Here is a 27,989-nt window from a genome sequence, read left to right as displayed (position 1 = left end):
ACCCCTTCCTAACATATTAGCTTCCTTGGACCAACTGTGAAACATTAACTGGAGTGCGGGGAGAAGCAGCAATTTCATTTCAAATTCTAAGTACATTTTTATTGTATAATCCACAAGCTCTAGGATTCATGAGATTAAAAACTATTTTTACTATCCTTTCTGAAATAGCAATTCTATTTTCTAGTTTACCTTTTCCGAGAGACAAAGCCATCAGCAAAATTTTCTCCTGGGAACATTAAAAATGTAATAACTATAATAAATTGGTACCACATTAAGTTCTATCATGAAAAGTGACATAACTGCCTGGCTGGCATGGCTCAGTGGTTGAGTGTCAACCTATGAACCAGGAGGTCACGGTTCGATTTCCTGTCAGGGCACATGCCTGGATTGCAGGCTTGATCCCAAATAGTGGGTGTGCAGGAGACAGCCAACCAATGATTATCTCTCATCATTGATGTTTCTATCTCTCTCTCCTGCCCTTTTTCTCTGAAATCAATAAAAATATATTTTTTAAAAAGTGACATAACTAGTTTGTCTAACTTCCTTAACAGATAATTAAAAAGAAATTCTCCATGAGGTCCTGCATTTGCTTTTCTGTTTTCAACAAAATAAAATTAAATTCCAACAAGTTAATAGATTTTGGTACTGCCTTGAGCTTTTTTGAGAAACTGGTTTATCTATAAACAAAATTTGAATTAATGGCTTAATTAATTTATATCTACTTAGATCTAAAACTACAGGAAATCCACATCTATTTATAGGATAATTGTTTAAAATTTTTGAACAGGTAGCAACTCGGAGGATACTAATTTTAAAATGTTACCTTAATTCTTCCTAAGAATTTATATTCAAATTCTAGGTTATTAATTCTGGGTTAATAATTCTTAATAACACTAGGTTATTAATATTCAGTTAATAATTCTAGGTTATTCTTCTTTTTCTCTGATTTCAGGACAAGATTTATAAACACAAACATGATGCTTGGTCTTAAAAGAAAAATGACATCACATACACACAACATACGTTTAGGATTGGAATGGCTGCCAGATCACACAAAACATACGTTTTTAGGAGCAGGGAGGCATGAAAATTAACTATCTTACATTTGGTACATCCGAAACACTTGTTTGAATAATATTTTGCTTGAATTAAGCCCTTTAGTATTATTTAATTTTTGTTAATCCTCACTGGAGGATATTTTTCCCATTGATTTTTACAGAGTAGAAGGTAGGGGAAAGACAGAAACATTGATGTGTGAGAGACACTTCCATCAGTTGCCTCCCACATGGACTCTCCCCTTCAACTGGGGCCAGGGATTGAGACTGCAACCAGGTACAGGTCCTTAATCAGAATCAAATCTGAAGCCCTTCAGTTCTCAGGCTGTCGGTCTAACCATTGAGCAACCAGCTAGGGCTAAGAGTAAAATTTTATAACTTGCATTGGGCTCTAGGTTATTCTTAACACTTTCTATTTTATTCCAAGGGATGACTTTGGTACATGCTGACATGGTTAACATAGACTGAATCTCAATTTTATATTTTACAAGTATGATAAAGATTTGAGAGAAAAGAATCATTTTAGCCAATGGATTATCATCTATAAATATAGTAGGAAGCTTTTAAACTATAAGTTGGATCCCTTATGCTATTCAGTAAGTTTGGAGCTATCTTCTCTTTAGCATCAAATGATATGCATTCATTAATATAACAGATTTTAACAACAGTATTCACTTAAGTTAATCAAAATCAGGAAGGTAAATCTATTCCAAAAATTTAATTCCTAAGTCAGTTGTTAAGGAAAAAGATATTCTGGCTAATTATAGCACATGAATTGCCAATTTTCAAATAACCAGAAGATAAACACATACTGCACATTAGTACATCATTTAATTTATCACAAATAACATAATTGTTTTAAGAAACCCAACAGCACTGATACGTTATAGTCTCAAAAGACTTTTCAATATAGAAAGCACCAGCTCTAGTCCTTATTCCTAATATTTGAGAAAAATCCTTCATGTATTCTAATTATAATTAAAGGACAAAATATTGCCATAGTTTATTCTATAGAAGTTCCAACACAAAAATGAAAAACTGTGTGTGTGTGTTTCTTCCCTCATTCCATTTTTTTCCTATGAAGGGCACTTAACATTCTGCCAAGGAAACTATCAGGAAATGGGTTTCATTTTGAAATATGAAAGACTTATTAATCCATGAAAAAAAAAATGTTTTCCCTCACAGGCTTATAGAAAACTACCACTAGTGACAATTTTTAATATTTCATCTTTTCAAAACCACAATACACATGGGTTTAATAAGAGTACCAGTAAATAGAGAATAATACTTTGAGAATTTTTAGTTATTCTTGTATTTTTATTATTTAAATCTGCTGTTCTTTCACCCATTTGCCCATATAACCAAGAGTTAACTATATTATTCACTAAGACAGAGCTTCTAACAAATAAGTCTATCTCTTGATGACACTAAAACTATTCTTCATGGGAAATTTTTTTTAGAAACCATCAGTTCATCTCTTACATGCTTTATCTTATGAGGCAAAGAGGAAAACTAGAAACTTTCAGTTTGAAAGTGTGTATATATGGAGGCAAATGGGGTAAAGAGTTTTCCCTGTAATACCATTTAAACTATAGCAACTATATTAGTGAGCTAAAACATAGCAAATTATGTACATAACCCTCCCTCCCCAATTATAAAGCACCGCTTCTGGCACTCCATAGGCCTTTTAGTAAGTCAAAACACATGACAAATGAGAAACAGAGCCTATTATTAACTCCTAGGCATTCCTAGATTTTAAAAGGGTGTATATTTTAAAGAAAATGATTTTCCATTTAACTCTTCTAATAAAATGTTTCTAAATTTTGCAATTAATTTTCAAACAATCAAATTGTAAATACATCAGATATAAAAACAGCTACTTAATTTAACCAGGTATTTAATATTTCTTAACACTCACCTCTCTTTCTATGAGATGATGCCAAGTCCAAATCAACATTTCGTCTTCCATTCTATTAACGTTAAATATACATAATAAAAGTTATTAATAAAATTAGAATGTAATAGAATACTAATAAAAATTAATCTATATAATTATAATAATGTGCTACTTATTCACCAGTCAAGTCACATCAACAATAAGTCTCTAAAAGCTCACTGAAAACAGCTATAAGAAAGCATAGCACATAATTCTCAGAAACTAAAACACAAAGGTTCACATTAACTAACACTGAAGTAGCAGAAGTGTTTCTTTGTTCCCACCTTTTCTTCTCTGGAATCTTTTTTACCTTCCAAACACATCTCATTAATACCCTCTAGATGCCTAAAGCCTGTGTAGCAAAGTCCCATTTTCCACAATCCCTACTTGCTCTATCCTTAACTTTCATTCTTTTCAAAGCTCCCACTAGTCCTGGCTAAGTGTTTAGAGGAAGAAAATCCGATGAATCCAATCCACACTAACAGAAAAATAGCATAGTCCTAATCCTTGTGGTAGTATTTTTAAAGTTTTTAAATGTTTTTAAGAGCCTATTAAATAAAGAAATTTCAAATTGTTAAAATGGCAGACAGCTTAATAAAATAGTAAAGGCTTCAGGAAGAACAGAAGTATATTTCTGTGTATGTGTGGTGGGGGGGCAGTATAAACAACTGCCTGCTCTTATGTACAATCAACCATGCACAAACTACACGTCTTAAATTTATGCACAGACTCAATATTATGGTCGCAACAATTTCAATTGTCCTCTATCCCACAAAAAAAAAAAAAAAATTGGTGGCAAAGAAGAAAGGTTGCAGAGTGACAAAACAGATCCATTTAGTAAACGTTATTATAGAAAATCTTTACCTGGTCACACATATAGACACAAGTATTCACACTGTAGATAAATACATTTTGTCACACAATCACACACACCCCGCCCCCCCCGCCAGAAATAATATATTCTCAAGCCATTTGGTGCTGGACAAAACATGAAATGGTTATCACCCAACTCCTGAAAACATCACTTTGTCATCTTTTATTTTTTGGCTTCTTTCAGCCCTAATTTATCCTTTTATAAAGTACTTATTTGTGTACACCACATCAAATCCATTGTGAAATGAGGGGGGGGGGGTAGGAATTAAACTTAGATTTAATTGTTTACTTAGGTTTCTTCTCTGTTTACTAAGAGAAGTAGATAATGTATCACATAATACTCTTTATGAAAGGTAAAACAAAGATTTAGAATTATTAAACTAGTTAACTTCAGTTATTTTTAAAAAACCATTTTAGTCACTAATAATTCAGGATAAATGAAGTACTACTAGATGTTGAGGATAGCAACACGACCACACAACCTCAGACAGGAGGGTAACATATTTCAGTTGAAAAACCCAAACTGCCTCCACTGCTTGTTCTGCTTCATCTGCACCAGGCAGGCTCTCTGAAGCTGTGCCTACATCATCCTTCATCTGCAACGGAATCTGCTTTTCTCTAGTTGACTTTTCTATCTTTTATGATACTATCTTTCTATACATTCCATAAGGAAAAATAATCGAGTTAATCTTTTTCAAAAATGTATTTATTAATTTTTTTAAAATTCTGTAGAAACTAAATGAACAATTTTGGCAATTAAATCTAGACTTGGCCCACCTCTACTGATCTATCTTCCCATTTTGTTTTGAAAACAAATAATTTTCAAAAAAATTTTTAATCCTTACCTGGGGATATGTTTTTATTTATTTTAGAGAGAGTAAAGGAGAAAGCGAGAGAGAAACATTGATGTGAGAGAGAAAAATCAATCAGTTGTCTCCCATACATGCCCTGACTGGGGATTGAACCTGTAATCTTTTGCTGTATGGGATGATTCTCCAACCAACTGAGCTACTGGACAAGCAATTTTCAAAATATTTTAAATTGTATTACCAAACTTGTTCTTCACAGTCCAGTTGAGACAAGCGTAACAAGGAGTATTATTCCCCACTTCAAATATAAAGAAGCTGGGACTCTGGCTGGGTAGCTCAGTGGTTAAAGCATCATCCTGATACACCAAAGTTGCAGGTTCGATCCCCGGTTAGAGCACAGACAAGAATCAACCAATTTTTTGGAGGGGGGTGGGGGGGTGGGGGGGGTGGGTAGAGACTAGGAAGATAAAAGAGGAGGAAATGGGAGATATCTGTAATACTATCAACAACAAAAAATATTTTTTAAATCAATCAATGAATGCATAAATAAGTGGATTAACAAATCGATGTTTCTCTCTCTCTAAATCAAGAAGTTAAAAAATACTAATAATACATAAATAATTCTGAAACCCTAGTGGTTTATCAAAGCTACTAACAAACTGCTATAAAAAAAAAAACAGTGAAAGTCAATGTGAGTCAAGTAATCTTGGGGAGCTTTCTGTAACAGTGGACATTTTAGCCAATCCTTAAAAGAGACAGGACTTGATCAACAAAACCCAGAAAATAGACAAATAGACATTAAAGCAAACAATGCTTGAGCAGAGACTCAAGAGGTATGTTTAGAGTCTGGCAGATAGACTAGTATGGCAAAAATGCAGAATACTGCAGGAGAAAACTGGTTCCAAATGCAGGCAGGCAATACGTTCCAGAATCTTTGATTTCTTGGTAGTCAGTATAATCACTGAGGTTTTGAATAGGAAGGTAGCATGATAAGCAGGTGTTTTGTTGTTCTTGTTGTTTGTATCTTCAAGAGCTCTATCTTTGAGAGCAGTGACTAAGGAGAGGAATGGGGAAAAGCAGGGATTTCAGTTTGAAAACTACCATTTCAGACAAAGGTAACAAGAGCCTGAATCAAAAAGTAAAAAAAGAAAGAATGGGCACAGAAATTTTACCAAAATAGATTCAACAGTCATTCATTTATTCAAAAAATATTCAGTGACTGCCTACTGTGTGCCAGGAACTACAGATGCTTGGGCTATAGCAGTGAATAAAATAGCAAAAATTTCTGTCCTCAAGGAGCTTATATTCTATTGTAGGCTAACAGAAACTGATATAAATATAATAAATAAATTACATTAGGTGCTGTGGCGGGGGAAAGGGAGCAGTGCAAGGCAAGGTATACAGGGAGTGAATAAGTATGTGGAAGGGAGGGCAAACTGAAATTTTAAATAGAGTGGTCAGGCCCTGGCTGGTGTGGCTAAGTTGGTTGGAGTGTCGTCCTATACACTAAAAGGTGGCGGGTTTGGTTCCGGGTCAGGGCACAAACCCAGGTTGCAGGTTCAATCCACAGTTGGGGGTATGTAATTGAGGCAACCAATCAGTGTTTCTCTCTCATATCGATGTTTATCTCTCAGTTATTCTGTCTCTCTCTGGAATAAACATTTTTTAAAAGTGCATAGAGTGGTCAGAATAGGCCTCACTGAAAAAGTAACAAAAGAATGATTATTTGAGGTGAGGGAATTAGTCACGTAGACAACAGTATTCCAGTCAGAAGAAACTGCTAAGTAAAGGCCCTTAGGTGAAGTTGTGTGGTATGTTTATGGAAAAGCCAAAAGCCTAGTGTGGCAGGAGAATCACCAAGGAGAGTAGTAGAAGAGGAGCTAGGAGAGGTAATGTGGCCAGGATGTATAGAGTCTTGTAGGCCACTGTGAGGATTTAGGCTTCTACTTTGAGAAAAAGTGAGGTCATTGGAGGTTTTGAGTAGAGAAGGACATGATCTATGTTATAAAATTATCACAGGGATGGGAGATTAGATGAGACTTATCAGACTAGGAGGGGAAAATGGACAGAGAGAAATCTCAGTAGACTGCAAAACTAGATACATGAACTGAGAGCACAAAGAAACTAATGGGAATAAAGAATAAAAGAAAGAAGAACAAAAACATCATGAGATAATGAAGCTTGCTTGAAGACACTGTTCGACTTTCCTTAGAGGAGGAATCTTTTATGCTTAGAAGTTCCCTTTAAACATCTTTTGTTTATGTACCATTTGTATAAGCCCAGGTTTCCAGCCTGGCTAGTTAATAGTACCACCTACTAAGAAAGGCAATATGAGAGAAGGAGATTTAGGAGAAAGATAAGTTTATATTTGGATAGGTTAAGATTGGGGTAACCCATGCCATAGCTGGTTTGGCTCAGTGGATAGAGCCTCGGCCTGCGGACTGAAGGTTCCCAGGTTCGATTCCGACCAAGGGCACATGCCCGGGTTGCAGGCTCAATCCCCGGTAGATGGCATGCAGAAGGCAGCCGATCAATGATCCTCTCTCATCATTGATGTTTCTATCTCTCTCTACCTCTCCCATACTCTCTGAAATCCATAAAGAAATATATGTTTAAAAAAAAAAAAAGATTGGGGTAACCCCACATGTTCAAGTGAAATATCCATCAGAGTCATGAATTTGCAGTTTAAGAATTCAGAGCTAAAGACAGAGACCTGAGAGTCGTTAACAGGTAAGTGGAAAATATCTATGCAATATAGGTATCTAATTTATCTAAAAGTTCTTTAAAAAAAGTTTTTATATGTCTAAAACCAATGTATATTACTCTAATTAAAGCCTCATATAGTATCTATACCTTGAAAACAAAAATTCTTCTCGACTGAATCTAGGTATACCTACCAGTGCGTAACCCTCTTCATCTGATTCAGGCTGAGACAAATCAGATTCACTCCTCGATTTGATCAGTCTATAATTTGGGCTTGTGTGGACTAGCCGGCTCTCTGCAGTAAGACTTTCACTCCTGTCTCACATGCACAAAGAAAAGTTTTTTATTTGGGACTGTTAGTGAACATAAAATGTAATGGAACTGGTAGCACAGAGATAATACAGACACAAAATGGAGTAATTACACCTGTTGATGGGAAATCCTGGCTCTTCTCTCAAAATAATCTGCATGCCACTAAATTACAGAGACATGCAATAACTTCATATGTTTCTAACTACTGCTGTTTACACATATGAAATACTGTGTCTCAGAAATTTACATTCCAGGCTGAAACAGTATTATTCTTTATATTACTTTTAATTAATCCTAGTCAATTTGCATTTCCTCTTCCATGTCTGTGTTAATTTCAGAAGAATACTCTAACTTTGAGAATAAACCATTTCAATGCATAAACAAAGGGAAGAGAGTAATTGTTAAGTTTCTAGCCAGTCCCACCTGGTCATAAGTCCACCCCCTTCAGAGGCACTTGTTGAAGGTTGCTGCAACTGTCCTTCTTCCCTCCGCTTCTGCAGCTCATCAATCACAGGGCTTACTCCTAATATTAAGAGGGCACACCGATGGATCACGGAGTTGCAGGCGGCAGTGTACACATCCTGACCCTCGGGAAGGTCTGTGCTGACCCTTCGCTCTTGCTGAGACTGAGGAGGTGGATCATCAGATCGAGCCCCAGACCCTGCCCCACTGTTCATTCTATCTCGATCTCGGCTACGAGCTACTTCACGGGCTGAGAGGAAACACTGAAAGATTTCTGTAACATGCAACACAAAAACAAGGTCTTAACACATGGGGAGAGAAAAGCAAAGAAAATAACAATAAAAATAGTCAAAATATTTGGACCAAAAACTTACTGAAAAGGGGGAAAATCTTATTTTAGATATTAAATACAGCATAGTAACTAAGTTAAAATTATATAAAAAATACACAAAATATTAAACTTTTCATGAAAGTTAAAAAAGGAAATACTCATGCCTTTATAGAATTTAGATTGATTAATTCTATTTCTACTCTTTTTTATAAGTTAGATCAGTGGTTTTCAAAGTGTGGTCTCAGATCAGCAGCATCAACATCATCTGAACACTTGTTAGAAATGCAAATTATCGGACCCATCCCAGAACTTCTGAATGTAAGCTCTAGACATGGGACCAAAAATTTGTGTTTTAATAAGCCTTCCAGATGATTCTGAAGTCCACAAGAGTTTGAGAAGCACTGAGTTAGATAAAAATAACTACTTACATTCATGACCTTGGTATGAAAAATGTCAGGTTACAAAAGAAACAGACAAAATTTAAGTTGCAATAGTTACAATGAAAAGGCCTCTTTCCCATTCCAAATTCCCTATAATACCTAACACTTACACTTTGCTATAACTTGAATACATTAAATAATACAACCTCTAAAGGTCTTTGCTGAAACAGAGTCTGATTACACTATATGGCCAAGATTGGCTCGAGAGTCAAATGGCATCACCAGGAATGTCCTATCTGACACCAGCTCGTGCCAATTTATAAGTGTAAAAAGTGAGTGAGTGTACCAAGGTTCTGATGTAGTGGCAGATACTTCACAATAGGAAAATAATATTTTGCTCAAATTTGAACTGAAGAGGATATTCTTGGAGAACCAAGGCAGAAAAGTTGGTAAAATATTAGAGTCATCTGTTTATATGGAAATACAAACTTTAAAAATGCATCTGTATGTTTTATCGAATTATTATGATGATATTTTCATTATGTTGTTGAAAATCTCTATTTCAATGAAAATCAAAGCGACACAGAGTCCAGAACTAGAAATCAGTTAAAGTGATTAAGAGAATGGTCACTGGAATTTTGGGCAGACCTGGTTCTAATTCCAGCTGCTGCTACTTGTGGTCCTAAGCACATAATTTTGCTTCTTAAAACCTCTGTTTGACCATCTTAAAAAAAGAGTAATACTCATCTCATAAAACTTTTGCAAGGATTTATGAGTTAATTTATGTGAAGAATTTGACCCTGTGCCCAGCATACAGTAAGTGCTCAAAAATGGTAGCTAGTTTAAAAATTATTACTCTGTGGATGACTATTATGCTTTCTGTTATTATAACTGTGTGTTATACTTTGCTTTCATAAAGTTTTAAGTTCAACTGCAAAAGGTTTCTCAGCCTACGTTTTTACTAATTATTCTCCGTTTCCATTTCCAATATACTTTTCTCCATTTAGACTTTATCTTTCCCTCGTTTTTAATGGGTTTTGGTCTTGTTTTGAGCAGCCTCAAGATCATTTTTACAAGTACCCAGAACACAAACAAACTGATAATAAAGTAAATGTCCAACTAAATGATGTAGACAGACAATCCCAAAACTAAATGCATAGCTGGACATAATGTTTTAGGTTACAAAGTGAATATACACCTTAACTTGAAATAGCCAAATCACTCAAAAAATAGTAACAAATGTTTTAAAACAGTGGTTCTCAACCTTCCTAATGCCGCGACCCTTTAATGTTGTGGTGACTCCAATTTAACTGTTACAAATTGAACATAATTAAAGCATAGTTATTATATATGTGTTTTCCAATGGTCTTAGGCGACCCCTGTGAAAGGGTCATTCGACCCCCAAAGGGGTCGCGATCCACAGGTTGAGGACCGCTGTTTTACAAGCTTTAATATTTCTCTTTAAATATATAAATGATTACCTTTAAAAACTGTCTATAGCCCCAGGATATGAAAGTATGAAAAGTGTTATTTACCCAGCCAACAATATTCTCACATATATTCTTGCTCCCTTCTGAGAAGAGCAGTGTAGTCAGTAGGTAAAATTTATAACTTATTAAAAGTTCTGCCAAAACCGGTTTGGCTCAGTGGATAGAGCGTCGGCCTGCGGACTGAAAGGTCCCAGGTTCGATTCCGGTCAAGGGCATGTACTTGGGTTGCGGGCACATCCCCAGTAGGAGATGTGCAGGAGGCAGCTGAATCGATGTTTCTCTCTCATCGATGTTTCTAACTCTCTATCTCTCTCCCTTCCTCTCTGTAAAAAATCAATAAAATATATTTTTTAAAAAAAAGTTCTACATATGAAATAATTGGGCTCTCCTAATATGCATAGAAGGGGGCTCTCTTCCTCACCAGACAGAGGTAGGCCTGATCAATGGATAACTTGGAACCCCCGAGAGGACATACTTTGAATGACCTTATCTAATGACTCATGGACATTATTTCATGCATGAGACTGGTGGAACTGGTACGGTTTCCAAAGCCTGCTTCCAGAACTTTTCAGCCCCAAACATGAAATTCAATAACTAGCACAGGGCTGAAATATTAACTAATGTACATTCAGATCACCAGTAGAATATCAAATTCTTTTAGAAAAACCATAGAGAAACATGTCTTTCTCTTTCTTCTCTACTCAGTTCCCATACCAAAAAGAATATACATCTGTGTATATCTGTAAAGTAAGGTGTATACTCACTGCCAGCTGTCATCACTTCATGTTCCCGTTCTTCCTCCTCATCCTCTGGCTCTGGATGCCCCTCTTCCCGGTCTCGCTCAGCCTGTTCTTCCATTTCAGCTTCTTCATCAATGGTCCGGGTAAATGAATGCTCCTGAGGATCAACATCTGCAGAGTCTTGGTTTTCTGAGATCTTAAAGAAATGATCAAGTTATATTGAACATATTTTTCAAAAACTTAGAAAAACTTCATTAAAACCCTGACTTTTTATCATGGAAAATACCACTAATACCAATAATAACACATGAAATTACTACAAAAAGACATACTAGATAAATCTGAATAAAATAGAAAGAAATGTATCTACACAAAATACATACAGAGATACCTATATACTCTTTGTTTCTCAGTATTTTTATTAAAATGCCATGCTATAGCCTGGCCAGCATGGCTCAATGGTTGAGCATTGACCTATGAACCAGGAGGTCACGGTTCGATTCCCGGTCAGGGCACATGCCCAGGTTTCGGGCTTGATCCCCAGTGTGGGGCATGCAGGAGGCAGCCGGTCACTGATTCTCTCTCATCACTGATGTTGCTATCTCTCTCACCCACTCCCTTCCTTTCTGAAATCAATAAAAATATAAAAATAAAAAATGCCATGCTATCAATTGACATTTACATTGTTATTCAGCTATAAACTATAGTTCTGCAACTTAAAATGAGTTATGACACCAAAAATAAAAGGTACTTAAAAAAATATAATTTTGATTCCATTCCGTCTCCCCTTAAATTATATATATTATTACTCTGTATAAATGTTTAATAATTCTAATTTAAAACAGTATTTTTAACTTTTTTTTGGTGAGAACATTTAAATTCTACTCTCTTAGCAAATTTCAATTCTTCAAACAGTATTATTTTTAGTTTTTTCTTTACTCTGTTTGCCCCTGAAGAAAGCAAGAATTAGAAATCTGGTAAGAACAATGTTAATTTTATTTGCCATGGTGGTTGTGCTATCTAGAAGTCATCTAGAGGAAAGAATCCTTAAAACAGGTGCCAAGAGAGGCACACGTATCATAATAGTACATCTTTTCCCACACAAATATACATACAAAGCACAAATAAAGATTTTAATGATATCCTTTAATGCATAACAAAAGTTATTTTGTGATTTATGGCCAGTAAATAACTTAAGAATTTCACTGAGATGGAGATACTGAGCAATGTCAGTCTCACACAATGCATAAATCATTATCACTATATATGTGACTTTCAAATATGAGGCTCAACAAAATGACAAATTAATACATTTCATAGAATTTCAAGGTCACTAGCAAATAGTCAGATCCAAAATATTAAATAAGGGCAGGCTAAAAGAATACCGTAATAGAAATGTAGAGATAGAGTTTGATTTTTAAAATCTAAGATCTAAAGAGTATAGTGCAAAACACCTACTGTATAAACTTTCAAAGTAAGCATTTCTGAAGTTGATGTATTATACAGGCTTATACTTATACCTACAAGGTCATGTTATCAGGATTACCAAGTACTTTAAAAATCATCTCATTTTTGATACATGATTACTTCTGGAACATCCTTAATAAGAGGTTTCAATCTTTACCCCAATAGTACATAACCCTGACATAGAAGGTTGTTTTCCTTACGTTCAGCTAGCAATGATTCACCATGAAATTATTGCCCTTTGATCCTACCTGTGCCCAGTACTTTTGAGGTAGCTATCCTGTGCCTCCCATTTCTTTCACTTCTGTATGATTTTTGGACCTTTCACTAATCCAAGGTAGTTTCTTAATGTCCCTCATAAATTATGGCACCCCAAATTAAATGATAATTCAAATGTGGTCTGATCAGCATAAAATAAAGGAATAATATTTCATATGATTAGACAATTCAATTTGTTAAATAATTTATACAGCCTAAGAATATATAAACTTTCTTAGCAGCCATATCATACTTGATAAATATGGAGTTAAATAAACCCCAAATCTTTGACTTGTCCAATTTTTTTTTTCACTAGAAAAAGAACTGCTCAACCTTTAAATGTACATCTGCAATAAGCAAGGCATTTTTCTTTTCCTGACATAAATCAATAGGTAGCTATCTCTCACAGCTTGCAGAAAAACACAGAAATTAACTAATTTCAAACTTTACCCATCTGTCTCGTGATGATGACCTGGTCTGAATAAGTTCAAGGTTCTTGCAAGCAAGTAAACGACTTCGAACTTTGTACACACAACGGTACACTTCTGATAAGCTTTTACCAGGTTGATATCTAAATAAAGAACCAAAATAGAAAAGTTACCTAATTTCTAACATCATGAGAGCAAATATTTGTCAGAGGATAGTTTTAAGTTACTTGCCGGCTTTCTCCACATGCTTGACTAAGTAAATTCGTGTGTTTCAGAAGAGCTGCAAGAACAAATCTAGACACAGTGTCCAAGAGTGATTCATTACTTAAAGTTGCACTGTCCCAATCTGAAAGTAAAAATGATGTATTAAACATTTAAAAGGGCTCAGAAAACAGTTCAGAGGTCATAGCTTTAGTAATCCCACATCTGAATGTCATTTTTCTACACACTTACTTAACAAATACACCTCTAGATCCCACACACTGTTCTGTGTGCTAGACATACAGCAGTAAACAAAACTGAGTCCCTCAACATGGAGGGACCTGGGGATTATTATGCTATGCAAAATAAACCAATGAGAAAGACAAGTATCACATGATCTCACTTATATGTGGAATCTGATGAACAAAATAAACTGATGAAAAAAATAGATCCAGAGGCATGGAGGCATGCAACAGAATGACGGATCTCAGAGGGAAGGTGGGGGAGTGGGGCGGGGGGTGGGGGTGGGGGGGTGGGCTGGGAAAGATTAGCCGAAGAACTTGTATGCATATATGCATAACCCCTGGATACAGACAATAGGATGATGAAGGCCAGGGGTGGGGGCGGGCTACAAAGGGTCAATGGGAGAAAAAAAAAAGGGGACATATGTAATACTTTCAACAATAAAGATTTAAAAGAAAATAAATTTTAAAAAAACTCAAGGGTATTTTTCACAAAGAGGAAAAATAAATATTTTTAAAATGTCATTTCTAAAATACCCGTTTCTATAAAAAAAAGTAATAGGGAGAAGCCTATGATTTTCTATTTACATGTATCACACATACATAGTATTATGAGCTAGCTACATATTTATTCCCTTTATTCTCTTCATCTTACCTTTACTAACAGCATAATCCTGCATGCTGATCCAAAGGCTTCGTGCAGGCTCTTTTGAACAACCCAATGCCAAGTCTACAAAGACAGCAATTTCAGGTCGCAATTTGTAGTCAAAAGGTTTCTGTTCTTCATTTCCTGAAAGAGCTACTTCTAATAGGCAACTCATACATTTATCTAAAAAGAAAATTATTCAAGTTATTCATTTTAAACCTCCTAAATTTTGGTGCCACAAACAAAATCTTACATTTACTTAATGCATATGCAATGATACATTTCAAACTCGTTTAAGTAGGTGCTACAAAGTTCTTTAATGTTTCTCAACTGCAGGTAGAATCCCTCTTCCATCTGCTCCAGAAGGATGTGTGACTAGATATAACACTCCAGGGAAGAGGTCTGGCATATTAGTAGGAGCTTACACCTGCACCACTGTCATATACAACAAAGAACACTCTTGTTCAAAATGTAATTATATCCTTTTTGAGAAACATGTGACCACTGGGAAAGAGATTAGAAGATAATTTTTTTCTTTTTTCTAGACTTAAGTATGATTCCAGAGAGATCAGTGATACCATAAACATTTGTTCAGGTGGTTCCTAACTTTTCAATGGGACATTTGATATTCTGAATTAATTTTCCATTTTAAAAAAAAATAAAACAATTCTCTAAATGATAGCCAGGTTCTTGGGCTAATAACAAGTCAATGTAACCCATAATAAAATTGAATAATCATATATTTACAATTTTACAAAAGACAAATACCCTTTCTTAATATATGCAAGTATTTAAACATAAAATGTAATATTTTAATAGATCAATTATGATCTATTATAATTTCAAAAGTAACATGAAAACTAAAACTGAACTAAGCCATTCAGAGAAAGACAAGTATAATATGATTTTTCACTCATATGTGGAATCCAATGTACAAATGAACTAACAAGCAAAATAGACTCATAGAGAGAAAGCAGACTGACAATTGTCCAAGGGGGGTGGGGGGGTAGTTACCTATGGGCAGAGGTAGAGAGATTGAGCAAAAAAGAAAAAGAAGAGGGAAAACATTTATGGACATAGACAACAGTGTGGTAATTGTCAGGGGAAGGTGGAAAAGGGTATAGGCCAGGCTAAGGGCCCCTCCCCCCACCCGCCCCCAGAGTGCACCGGTGAAAAACCATGATTTTACTTTTTTTTTGATACATGTATCATAAAGTACTAGTCTAGCATTCATCGGCCATGGCCAGACTCACCTTCTGGTTCATAAATAAAATTATGAATATACTAGAGGCCCAGTGCACAACATTCGTGCATTGGAGTGGGAAGGGTCCCTCAGTCCTTGCAGTCCAGGACCCGTGGGGGGATGTCAGCTTGCTGGCTTAGGCCTGGGCCTAAGCTGGCAGTCAGGCATCCCCCGAGGGGGTCCTTAGTGCTGCTATGGAGGCGGGAGAGGCTCCCCCTTGTGGCTGAGCAGAGCTCCCCCTGTGGGAGCGCACTGACCACCAGGGGGCAGCTCCTGCATTGAGTGTCTGCCCCCTGGTGGTCAGTGTGTGTCATAGTGACCAGTCATTCCCAGTCATTCTGCTATTAGGGTCAATTTGCATATTACCCTTTTATTATATAGGATAGAGTCCTGGTGCACAGGTGGGGGCCGGCTGGTTTGCCCTGAAGGCTGTACCGTCGCCATCTTAGTTGGGCTAATTTGCATACTCGCTCCTGATTGGCTGGTGGGTGTGGCTTGTGGGCGTGGCTTGTTTCTCTTTTAACCCTTTGCACTCCGCTGTCCCCTCTCAGGGGACATCGGAATTCTAGCATATCACTCGGATGTCCCCTCTCAGGGGACATTGCAGTTTATTAGTGATTACGGGGAATTGAGTTATTTCAACGCAACTTTTTGAGACATGCATGTTTCCCTGAAGTTTTATCTTGAAATGGCACAAGAAATTAAATCAAAATATTGTAAAATTACTAAGATATATACAAGAAATGTCAGTGGGTTTTGTGTCGGACGAGAACGTGAGATGCGTGCTCACGATGGTCCGAGCACTTCGCGACGCCACTTGAAAAGAGCGATAAGGGGAGTTTGTAGAAGAAAGGTCGGTTTTCGAACATAGCGCGCACTGTATAGTGAGATATATAATTACAAATAAACAAGTCTACACCTGGAGGAAAAGATTTTCAAAGCTGAGCTCATTTTGGTTTGAAGCTTCAAGCAGTGCACATAGATCTAACGAGGAGAAAATCAGAAAAGTGATTCTTTTCTTAGTGAATAAATTGTTTGGTGAAAGCTATTTTGGTAAATATCATCTTGTCAGTTAGTAATAACAATTAGAAATTTTCAACCCACGCATTTATTCATATTTTTTTATTAGAACAATGGCAAAGCGTCCAACCACGAATGAGTCTCATGACACAAGTAGTAGTGAAGATGAGCTCCAGATAGACCTCTATACAGACACGTTAGAAAGACTAACTGTAGAACAAAACGACAGCAGTGATAGTGATATCGTTCAACCTAGAAGGCGACGAACTGTTCGCATAGATAGCGAAAGCGATAATAGTAGTATGGAAGAAAACACATGGCAACATGACAACGTATCGTCAAGTGAAGAGTGGGAAGATGTTACCAAATCGGACGTTCCTCCAGCCACGATAAATTTTGATTTACACGAAGAAATAGCCGGACCACAAGTCCCGAGTAACATAAAAGAGCCCATAGACTATTTCACATTATATTTTACTGAAGAATTAGTAGACAGCATAATAAAAGAGACAAACAATTATGCCAAAGAAGAAATTGGAAAGAAACAGTTGCATACAGAAAAAATAATACTACGCTTCTTGCGTGGAAAGATAAAAGAATTATTACCATGCTCACCAATTATTATAACACAAACCTACAATCTACCCAGAGAACATTATGCGGTGGACATATCATAACAGTCAGTAAGCCTGAAATGGTGTTAGAATATACGGCAAATATGGGTGGTGCGGATCTTGTGGATCAATACGCTTCGATGTATTGTTTCCTCCGTAAATTGCTCAAATGGCCAGAGGAAGTTATTTTTTGGGGGGTTGGAAATGTGTGTGATAAACTCATACATAATGTATCGCATCGAAAAACAAGTAATGAAACGCCAATGACACACCACAAGTTTGTCAAGACACTCGTTGACCAATTAAAGGGCGATTTTCGTGTATCGAGAACGCATCCATCCACATCTTCTGCGGACAATAGATTAAACAATAAACTACATATTCCCGATGTGGGACAAAGAAAACGGGACTGCATTCTGTGTTCTAACAGGAAAACACCTGGTGGCAGGCGTCAAACCACTTATTACTTACTGTCAAACATGCACTAATCAGCCTGCAATCCATATTGGGGAGTGTTACAAAACTTATCATACTGTACAAAATTATAAACAATAAAATATTGTTTTTTTTGCAAATATACATTCCTCGATGTCACCCAATTCATATAAGTCCAATATCATTATAATACGTTACTTGGTTCCAAAATTATACTAAATAATACGAGGGTCTGTAAATGCACGTTTCCGCTGCAAAGTAGCGTCGAGTAGCTGGTAGCCAATGTCCAGAATGGTTCGGAGTGCAAAGGGTTAATATATAGGATAACTAGTGGCCCGGTGCACGAAATTCGTGCACATTAATGGGGGATTAGTTAGAGGAAATATTTTAATATTGCTATTTGCCCTTTGTCTATAATAGAAGTGTCAGAGATAAAAGAAAATTAGTAAAATGTATATGAAAATCTTCCTCCTGTCAGAGTCTGGGGCACACCACGGGACCCAGAGTCAAGTCCCCGCCCACCCATGTGTGCCTCAAAATCGCCCAAGACCCAGACCTGGCTGGCCCCACCCCCATTGGGCTAGATCCAGACCTGGCCGGTCCCACCCGTCAAGCCCCAGGTCCCCTGGCCCGGCACCAGGTGAGGGTGCAGCCTGTGGTCCCCCGTCAAGCCCTGCCAGGTTGGGGATATGGCCTGAGGTCCCCTGGCCTGGCACCGGGGTAGGGGGCACAGCCTGAGGTCCCTTGGCCCAGTGCCAGGGAGGGGGGTGCGACCTGAGGTCCCTATTCCAGGCCAGGGGTCACGCCTTGAGGTCCCCCATCAAGCTGGGCTGGGGGCACGGTCTAAGATCCCCCATCAAGCCCCACCAGGCGGGGTGCACAGCCTCAGGTCCCCTGGTCCAGTGCCGGGGCAAGGTTGCAGCCTCAGGTCCCCTGGCCCGGTGCCAGGGCATGGCAGTGTGTCCTGAGGTCCCCCATCAAGCCCTGCCGGGGGGGGCGGGGGGGGTGTGCAGCCTGAGGTCCTGTCAATCCCCTGGGGGGGGGGGGGTGTTGGGGAGGGCACAGCCTCAGGTCCCTGCTGATTGCTCGTTAAGGCTCATTACAGGAACTCGGCCTCCACTGTGGGCGCAGTCATCTTGTGTTACGGAAGCCCCCACACCGCCCCCCAACCACTGTAGGCACTGCCATCTTTGTGGCAGAGTGACGGTCAATTTGCAAATTCCCTCTTTATTATACAGGATAAACTTGCTTAATTAGACCTGTTTTCTGATTTAGCTAAACTTTTTCCAGCCTAGTGAAGCACCCCAACTTCTTTTTCAGGTAATTGTCAGCAACACAGCAGTAAATATCAACACGAAGCAGATTATTATTGTAGATCATGCAGGGAGAACAAAGGGTAAAATATTTAACTGCAGCAGTGTTTGACTATATTCTGCACAGTGAGAAAACCTGAAGTCATTTTCAAGTTCCACCATTTCTTACTTCTTTCCAGTTGGGTCAAGTTTCTACATTTTTCTAAATCTCCGTTTTCCAGCTAATAAAAAGAAAAAAGGATTCTACTGAGTCTCCTATTTACCTACTCCAGGACTTCTGTGAGGATCAAATGAGATGAGGCATGGGAAAATGCTTCACAGACATTTGGTTAAACTGTATAATGTCTGCACCTGGGTATAAAGCAAGTCGGGTTCCTGGACTGAAGAAACTCCAAGGAGACTAGCTGCTAGGGAGAAGAGGCCAGGCGTTGCTATGTGACGTCATTACCTGGTGCCCACAGCGACCATTTCTGGGCTGGGCTGGGCTGGGGGCCACATTTTGTGCCATGGGGTCTTGGCAGCATTGGCTGCAATTTGGTGGGGTGTCGCTCTGGGGTGGTGCAGGGCCTGTGTCCTACTTGGGGGAAGCAAAGTGCTTGTTTTGTCGGTGACAGGTCCATGGTGTTGTTTATTTTTAAACTAGAGGCCCAGTGCACAAAATTGGTGCATGGGGGGGGTTGTCCCTCAGCCCGGCCTGCACCCTCTCCAAGCTAGGACCCCGCAGGGGATGTTCGATCCCTGTGGGACTGCTGGCTTCTAACCGCTCACCTGCCTGCCTGCCTAGTCACCTCTAACCACTCTGCATGCCTGCCTGATTGCCCCAACCTCTCTGCCTGCCTGCCTGCTCGCCCCTAACCTCTCTGCCTGCCTGCCTGCCTGCCTGATCGCCCCTAACCACTCTGCCTGCCTGATCGCCCCTAACTGTTCTCCCCTGCTGGCCTGATCGCCCCTAACCGCCTCTGCCTCAGCCCCCGCCACCGTGGCTTTGTCCAGAAGGACGTCCAGAAGGATGTCCAGAAGACATCCGGTCTAATTAGCATATTACCCTTTTATTAGTATAGATGGCCCATGCACTTCACAGCAGCTCCTGCATTTAGTGTCCGCCCCCTGGTGATCAGTGTGCATCATAGCTACCAGTCAGATGGACGAAAAGACGGACACTTCGCTTTATATATATATATATGTATATATATATATATATATAGATAATGAACTTTATATCTAATATGACCACGTAGCCTTTCTAATCTAACTCGTTATTTTATGGATTAAAATTAGAAACCCAGAGACATTAATTAAAGGACCTATCCTAGATAAACAACTAGATTATCTGTTTAGGAACTAGAGAAATCCTCATGTTCAGACAGTCAGAGAGGTAGCTTCCCAGCAAAGTAGACAAGTAGAAGATGAGGCAGAACAAAGGAATCTCCAAAGATACCATAAATAGGGAGGAAAAAAATGAAGAATCACACAAGGTAACAACAACATGAAAGCAGGACCGGCAAGGAGGGGGGAGGACTGCCACTCACATCTGACAGGTGTTTGAAAACCGAGCACTGGTAAGTCATGGTGGTAAACTTACAAAGCTTTATATTCTATGAAGCAGTTTCATAGGCTCTAAGCCCCAGAAGACAATTAATCAAGAATTTTCCCATTTTTATGGATTAGATAAGTTGCCCCAAATGAGTGATAAATAATGACAGAGTAGGACTAGGCCTTCATTTTCCTATTTTAGAGGCTCTTTTCACTACACAATGCTGCAGGATTTAACTGTTTTTCTAAGAGCTCCAATTTATAGTCTCAGATCCCCTACCCTGTAAATGCCACTTTAGTTTCTTATCAGTTTTCTATTCAGCAAATCCAGAATAAATGAAATCTCCAATGGAGGTACAAACATAACTATATATTTTAAATGTTGTGAAAAAGCACATTACCTAACTGAGGGGTGTCCATTTCTACACCGTCACTAAAAAGTGGTGTTTTCATCCAATATGCAGTATCCTGTTCCTCCGGAGACACAGGGGAGCCCTGAAGCATGCCACCAAGACATCGCCCAATAAGGAGAGCAATTGTTCTTTCCAAATCCACAAGCCACACCCAGGACTGGGCTGGCTGAGGTAATGGCACGCCAGCAGGATCGATCAGTTCTGGCCCTCCTGAAGACAAAAATCATTAGTAATTGTGTCCTTATCAGGTATTCAAGATTCTCAAGCTTTCTCATGCATTATAATAAGACGCTGAAGCAAAATAATTTTACAGTGAAAAGAAATTGTAACACTTTCTGTATATATTCCCTTTACTAATTTAAAATATATTCAGATAAGTTATACTATCAAAATTTTCCTTTGTAAAATTATTAATTTTAAGATAAACATTAAAATAGTATATGACAGAATTAACTCAAAGGATTCTATTCCTACTCTTCATTATCCAGATCAAATTTTACCATAAGAGTACTTGAAACAACTCATTCATCCAAAATCAAAACAAGGTTGATTTAGTAATATTACATTTAGTATTAATACTTTTAAAGCTTGAATTGAGAATTATACTAAGATCCAGACCCATGCTTTCTTTTTGTACATTTGCTTTCAACAGTTCTTCACATTAAAAAAAAAACAAAACCAAAAAACTATACTATAAAGATAAAATTTAGCCATAAAGATAAAAACAGATATCACTGAAATTGTGTGTAGGGGGGATTAGTGGAGGGAGACGAGAAACCAGATCAATAAATCCAAAATTGGTTATTTGAAAAGACTAATAAAGATGCATAAACCTCTAATAAAAGTAATCTTTAAAAAATCCAAAAATTAGGAATAAAAGCCCTGCCGGTGTGCCTCAGTTGGTTGGAGCATCATCCCATACATCAAAAAGTTGAAGGTTCAATTCCCAGGCAGGTTGTGGGTTCAATCCCTGGTCAGGGTGCATACAGGGGGCAACTGATTGATGTTCCTCTCTCATACCAATGTTTTTTTTCTCTCTCTCTCTCTCACTCACTCTCCCTCTCCCTCTCCCCTACTATTGATTTTCTGTCTAAAAATCAATAGAAACATATCCTTGGGTAAGGATTTTTTAAAAATGTTTTTTAATTAGGAATACACAAGAGGATTTAACAACAAAGATTTTAAGAAACCATGAGTAAATATTATGAACAATTTTATATCAATAAATGAAAACCAACAAATGATATTTTCTGGAAAAAAATCAATTTCCAAAATGGGCTTGATAAAAAAAACAAAAAGCTGAAAGAGAACAAAACCTCTAAGAAAGAAAACTAATAGCCAAAGTCTATCTTAAAAACCAGGCTCAGATAGTTTTATAGATAAAGTCTTCTAAACCTCAAGAAAAGATAATCCGTATCTTACACAAATTATTTCAGAAAAAAAGGGGGGAAAAAAAGGAAGATTCTAAACTGATTTTATGAGGTTGGTATAATGGTGGTAGTAAAAATAATGCAACAATAATAGCATCACAGAAAAATTATAGAAAAATATCAATTGTAAACACAGATGCGGAAATCCAAAATAAAATGACACCTAATCACCTAATGCAAAGTTCTGAGATGTTTCTGCAAAGGAAGGGTAAACCTCGAATGGCTCCATATTAAGCTTAATCAACATCAGCTGTAACCTAAACAACACAGCTGTAACCTTGACACTTGACTTCATCTAAATCCAGTTGTCACAGAACCATACAATATTAAAGTAATATAGGCCCTCAATGTCACCTTGTCAACCTTAATCTTTCCAGGAGAAACAAACAAAGGCTTTAAGAAATTTTAAGTGACTTGCCCAAGATCAGACAGCCAAATTACTAGCAGAGCCAAGACTAAAATCTAGGATCTTTTTATGCACTAGTCCAAGATCAAAACATGTGACCTCACTTAAACTTGAAACGTTTTAAAATTGTAGTAATGAAACTCCTTTGGTAGCCTTAGGACAGAGAGACTTCAGTGGGAAAACACACTGTTTTCTAGACATGATATTTTAAGCTATATTCAAATACACAGAATCATCAGCATTTTATAAATTAAGCGATTTCAAGTGCCTTGCCTAAAATCAGAATGTTATTTCTTATAATATATCTAAAAGGGAAAACACAGAAAAATAGGTTCCCAACTCCCATCTTTTGCATTCAGTTATCTATATATCCAACCAAAATAAAAAATATTTTACTGTCAAAGAGATTTAAAAATAAAAATTTTTGCACTTAATAAAACTTTTTTAAAACTATATTTTTATTGATTTCAGAGAGAAAGGGAAAGGGAGAGATAGAAACATCAATGATGAGAGAGAATCATTGATCAGCTGCCTCCTGCACACCCCCTACCGGGGATCGAGCCCACAACCTAGGCATGTGCTCTTGACCGGAATGGAACCCGGGACCCTTCAGCCCGAAGGCCAACGCTCTATCCACTGAGCCAAACCAACTAGCGCAAGAAATAAAACTTTTAAAATCAAATCCATCTATTAACTATAAAATGTGTCCTTATGCTGCTGACTGAATTATGAAAGAATGCTTTTCTGCCCTGGCTGGTGTGACTTGGTTGAGCATTGTCCAGTGCACCAAAAGGTCACTGGTTCAATTCCCAGTCAGGACACAAACCCAGATTGTGGGCTCAATCCCAGGTCAAGGCGCCTATGGGAGGTGACCGATAGATGTATCTCTCTAATATTGATGTTTCTCTCTTCCTCTCCCTTCCTCTCTCTTAAATTAATAAGAATATTATAGAAAAGAAAAGGAAACAAAAGAAAAGAAAGCTTCCCTATCATCCAATGTAACATGTATTCTAATTTAAACCATGTCAAAATTTAGGTAAAAAAAAAGTTTCTTAGAATCAGTAAAATATACTATTCAAACCTGCTGACCATATGAACATCCTACTCATGACATTATTATATATGAGCAATTTCGTAATGTTTTCCCATATAAGAGCCCACTTTAGACTATAATCTCTGAGATGACAACTTTATCTTTTTCATTACATAACACATCCAAGTGTCAAATAGAATTTACCTGATGAATGCAAAGAGGAACAACTTTTCTCAAAAGCATTATTTGCTCTTTTACCATCTTTACTTACCATGAAGAGGCCACTGTAACTCTTGGTCTTCTAAAAGAGCGGCAGCTGGCAGGAGTCTATTAAGGCAATCAAGAGGTGGCAACAAGTCGAGGAGGTAACTCAATAAAGGCCGAGCCACGGACACAGGGAGTAACAGTAGGGAATTAACAATCTGGCAGAGCATACTGCCTGCAGCTGAGACATATATCACATCTATGAAGGGTAAGAAATTCAACATGGATCAATGCAACATGTTACCAACTTAAAAACCAATAAATTTTAACTTAGAACTACAGTACACTAATTCAGTAACTCTTTGTTGAACACCTACCTGGTAGGTGGCGTGATATTAGTATTTACTCACTTGCAGAGAGTGCCACCAACAGACACTTTGTGGGAAAGCATACGTATCCTCATGCCAAGAAATTCAAAAGATTATAATTCCTTCCCTTAAAATGCATTATGAATTTCTGATTCACAAATCTATATCCTTTTTAGGTTTACTCAAAAAATATTTCCTGAGTACCTATACAACATACCAAGCACTGTTCTAGGTGAGATACAGCCATGAAAAAAGACATAAAAATTCCTGTCCTCATAGTACTTACATTTGAGTGAGGGAAGCCTTTTATGTTTTTTAAACCAAATTTACTTTTTTAAAAATCAACATCACCTCAAAGCATCTATCTTTTTATTATCACTATCGGTTTTAAATCACATTTGTTTCAATACTTCATTGTATTTTGGGTGGATCATTCAGAGATGAGTTCAGTTTGAATGGATTAAATTTTAATGCCCGTGCAACAGCAAAATGGAAATGTCTAGTAAGCAGTTTCTTTTTTCAGTGGGGGGACTTCAGAGTAAATTGGTTTTGGACAGGCATACTGAATTTTAGTTGCCTTTAAAACAACCAAAAAAAAAAAAAAAAAGACACCAGTAGGTAACTAGAGAAAGGCCCATGTGAAAGGGGAGTTCGCAGCTAGGTGCAGATACAGGAGTCAATATACATATGGTGGTTAAAAGCAATGGGACCTGATAGGATCATTCAGGGAGAGATAAGGGTTTAGGGCAAAAGTCAGAGGATCATACACATTAAAGGGCATGTCCAAGAAAGAGGAGTTTATAGGAACCAACAAAAAACAGTGACCAGAGATATATGAGTAAAAACAGATTATGACTACACAGAAGCCCAAGGAAAAGAAGGCATTTCAAGAAGAAAAAAGGAACACTGGAAAATGTTGAAGGTAAAGAAACAGCAAATTAAAAATCTCACTTTATGCCATTTACAATTAATCACTTTAAGTATATATCATCCAACGCCTTAAAATTAGGCCTCTGTCATGCCAATAGCTTCTTTTAAGATTAACCAGGTCAATCACTATTACCATCACCCCAAAATCAACCCAAATCAAAGGGATTTTCAATAAGGAGATTCAAGACCATCCTTATTCTACTCAGAGGTTTCAGGCCCTCATAAGGCCTTGGAAAGGCTAAGGACTCTTATTTTATAACCACTGATTACATTTGAAAGCTAGTTCTAAACATACCTCTTAATTTTTCTCCAACACTGCCATTCCAAGGACTTTCTTTGAGTAAATTTGCAGAACGTGAATAAATATCTGTGGCATGAGGCAACAAGAGCTGAAGATGTTTATGGAGCAATGCCACACTGCTTGAATTCTGAGGGGGAAAAGTTGCTAAATTACTACACTTTAAAAGATTCAAGGTACACAAATGTCATGGCTTAACCAAATATCTGAGTTTCAAGGTCCCTGAGAGATCACCATAAAAGGCAAAGAATCACATACCTCGCTAATATTATTGATGTGACAAAATGCCAGCAGCTGTTTCTGCAGTGAACACAGCAATTCATGAAGATGAGCAGGCTGACTGTTCTCCGAAGATGATGTTCCAAGCAGAAATTTATCACTATTCTTTTCTAGCTCTCCAAATGCTTGATCCTAAAATAATACATAAATGAAAATCATATATGAAGTGCTTGAAAATGAAAGTAAGGTCCTACCATAAATGATTCTGATTTAAGAAGCCATTGTCTTCTTTCTTCAATATTATAGATTTTTAAATCGTTGCTATGTTGTTATTAGTTATTAGATAAGATTTATCAAAAAATCTCAATTTGTTTTTCCATTAAAGAAAAAATACATATTTCACCAAAGAAATTTTGAAAATACAGAAAATAATAGGAAAACAGTACAGTACCCAAAGACAACATATTTCAACATTTTAATGCTATTGTTTTCCAGATTTCTGTAAAATTTTTGTTTTCACATGCTTGTGAATTTCTAACATCACAATTCTTAAAAAGGAAATTTATTTCTGACTATAAAAGAAATAAGTGGACTACCACTGGCCAGGAAGCTCACTTGATTGGAGTGTCGTCCCATACACCAAAAGGTTGTGGTTCCAATTCCCCAGTCAACGGGCGTGCAGGAGGCAACCAATCTCTCAATCTCTCTCTCTCTCCCCTCCCTCTCTGTCTCAAATCAATTTAAGAAGCATGTCCTCAGATGAAGATTAAAAAAAAAGTAAAATAAATAAGTGGACTAAGTAGAGATGATAATTAAATATAATATGTGATCCTGGATTGAAAGGGAGCTGCTATAAAGGACAATTTAATGGGACAATTATAGAAATTTGAATATGGACTATATATTAGACTAGAGGCCTGGTGCATGAAATTTGTGCACTAGGGGTTGGGGGGGGGGGGTCCCTCAACCCAGCCTGTGCCCTCTCGCAGTTTGGGACCCCTCTCTCCTTACCACCCACCTGCTTGTTGCTCCCTACAGCTCAGCTCGCTGCTTAGTGTTGCCGCAGAGGCTCCCACCACCGCCGCTGCGTTCACCAGACATGAGCCCAGCTTCTGGCTGAGCAGCACTCGCCCTGTGGGAGCACACTGACCACCAGGAGGCAGCCCCTACGTTGAGCGTCTGCCCCCTAATGGTCAGTTCATAGCGACCCGTCATTCCACCATTCTGTCACTTTGCATATTAGGTTTATATTATATAGGATAGTAGTTCTGCATCAATGTTAAATTTCCTGAATTCTATAAATGTTCTGTTGTTATTTGAGAGAATGTACTTCTTCTTAAGAAATACATGTTTAGCCGAAACCGGTTTGGCTCAGTGGATAGAGCGTCGGCCTGTGGACTGAAAGGTCCCGGGTTCGATTCCGGTCAAGGGCACGTACATTGGTTGCGGGCACATCCCCAGTAGGAGATGTGCAGGAGGCAGCTGGTCGATGTTTCTCTCTCATCGATGTTTCTAACTCTCTATCCCTCTCCCTTCCTCTCTGTAAAAAATCAATAAAATATATTAAAAAAAAAAAAAGAAATACATGTTTAAATGCTTAGGAATAGCCAGCATGACATCTGCAACTTACCTCAAATGATTTAGAAGAAAAAAAATAGATGATTGATAGACAGATAGATAGATAGATAGATAGATAAAGGCAAATTTGGGTAAAGAATACACGGAGTTCTTTGAATGACTCTTGTAACTCTTGTGTAAGCTTTAAATTATTTCAAGTTTAAAATATTTTTTTAAATGCATAATGTAAAAAATTTAGAAAGTACCAAAACTGTATTTTAAAAAACTTAAAAGCATCATTCAGCCAATCACCCAAAAAAAATCACTATTAATATTTTTGATGTATTTGTTTCCTGATTTTTGTGACTTTTTCATAATACTGCTCATTCTATTTTTACTCTTCTCTTTTCCAACAAATTCACAAATATTATCTACATTTTCATAAACCACCTATATATATAAAACCCTACTATGCAAATGGACTGAACAGCGGAACAACCAAACCGGTTGCTATGACGTGCACTGACCACCAGGGGGTGCGCACAAAACATGGAAGGCATCAGCAGCAGGCAGCAGAGCGCAGAACATGGCAGGAATCGGCCATGGCAGGATGGTGGAGCAGGTGAGCAGAGGCACCACCATC

The 27,989-nt window shown here is 37.7% G+C and overlaps 1 protein-coding gene across 11 annotated transcripts in view; it reads right to left on the bottom strand.

The window, feature by feature from the left end:
- HERC1 (HECT and RLD domain containing E3 ubiquitin protein ligase family member 1) overlaps positions 1-27,989 on the bottom strand; it is a 190,046-nt gene that overhangs the window by 92,123 nt on the left and 69,934 nt on the right. For 8 of the 11 annotated variants that reach the window (XM_070421306.1, XM_070421324.1, XM_070421311.1 and 5 more), the window contains exons 15-25: positions 25,829-25,981; positions 25,568-25,700; positions 24,042-24,233; positions 20,890-21,111; positions 14,340-14,513; positions 13,473-13,587; positions 13,264-13,384; positions 11,116-11,287; positions 8,112-8,451; positions 7,571-7,691; positions 2,974-3,025 (exon numbers count right to left, since the gene is read on the bottom strand). In XM_070421306.1, the coding sequence (XP_070277407.1) occupies positions 2,974-3,025; positions 7,571-7,691; positions 8,112-8,451; positions 11,116-11,287; positions 13,264-13,384; positions 13,473-13,587; positions 14,340-14,513; positions 20,890-21,111; positions 24,042-24,233; positions 25,568-25,700; positions 25,829-25,981 (1,795 nt within the window). The remainder of the gene's footprint in view (positions 1-2,973; positions 3,026-7,570; positions 7,692-8,111; positions 8,452-11,115; positions 11,288-13,263; positions 13,385-13,472; positions 13,588-14,339; positions 14,514-20,889; positions 21,112-24,041; positions 24,234-25,567; positions 25,701-25,828; positions 25,982-27,989) is intronic. The other 3 variants (XM_070421322.1, XM_070421333.1, XM_070421328.1) reach the window with 1 other exon arrangement.

Source organism: Myotis yumanensis, unplaced genomic scaffold (assembly GCF_028538775.1).
Source record: "Myotis yumanensis isolate MYYU_CA2020_CCGP unplaced genomic scaffold, mMyoYum1.0.hap1 SCAF_1, whole genome shotgun sequence".
Lineage (NCBI taxonomy): Eukaryota > Metazoa > Chordata > Mammalia > Chiroptera > Vespertilionidae > Myotis > Myotis yumanensis.
This window is presented reverse-complemented; position numbering and strand designations above follow the sequence as displayed.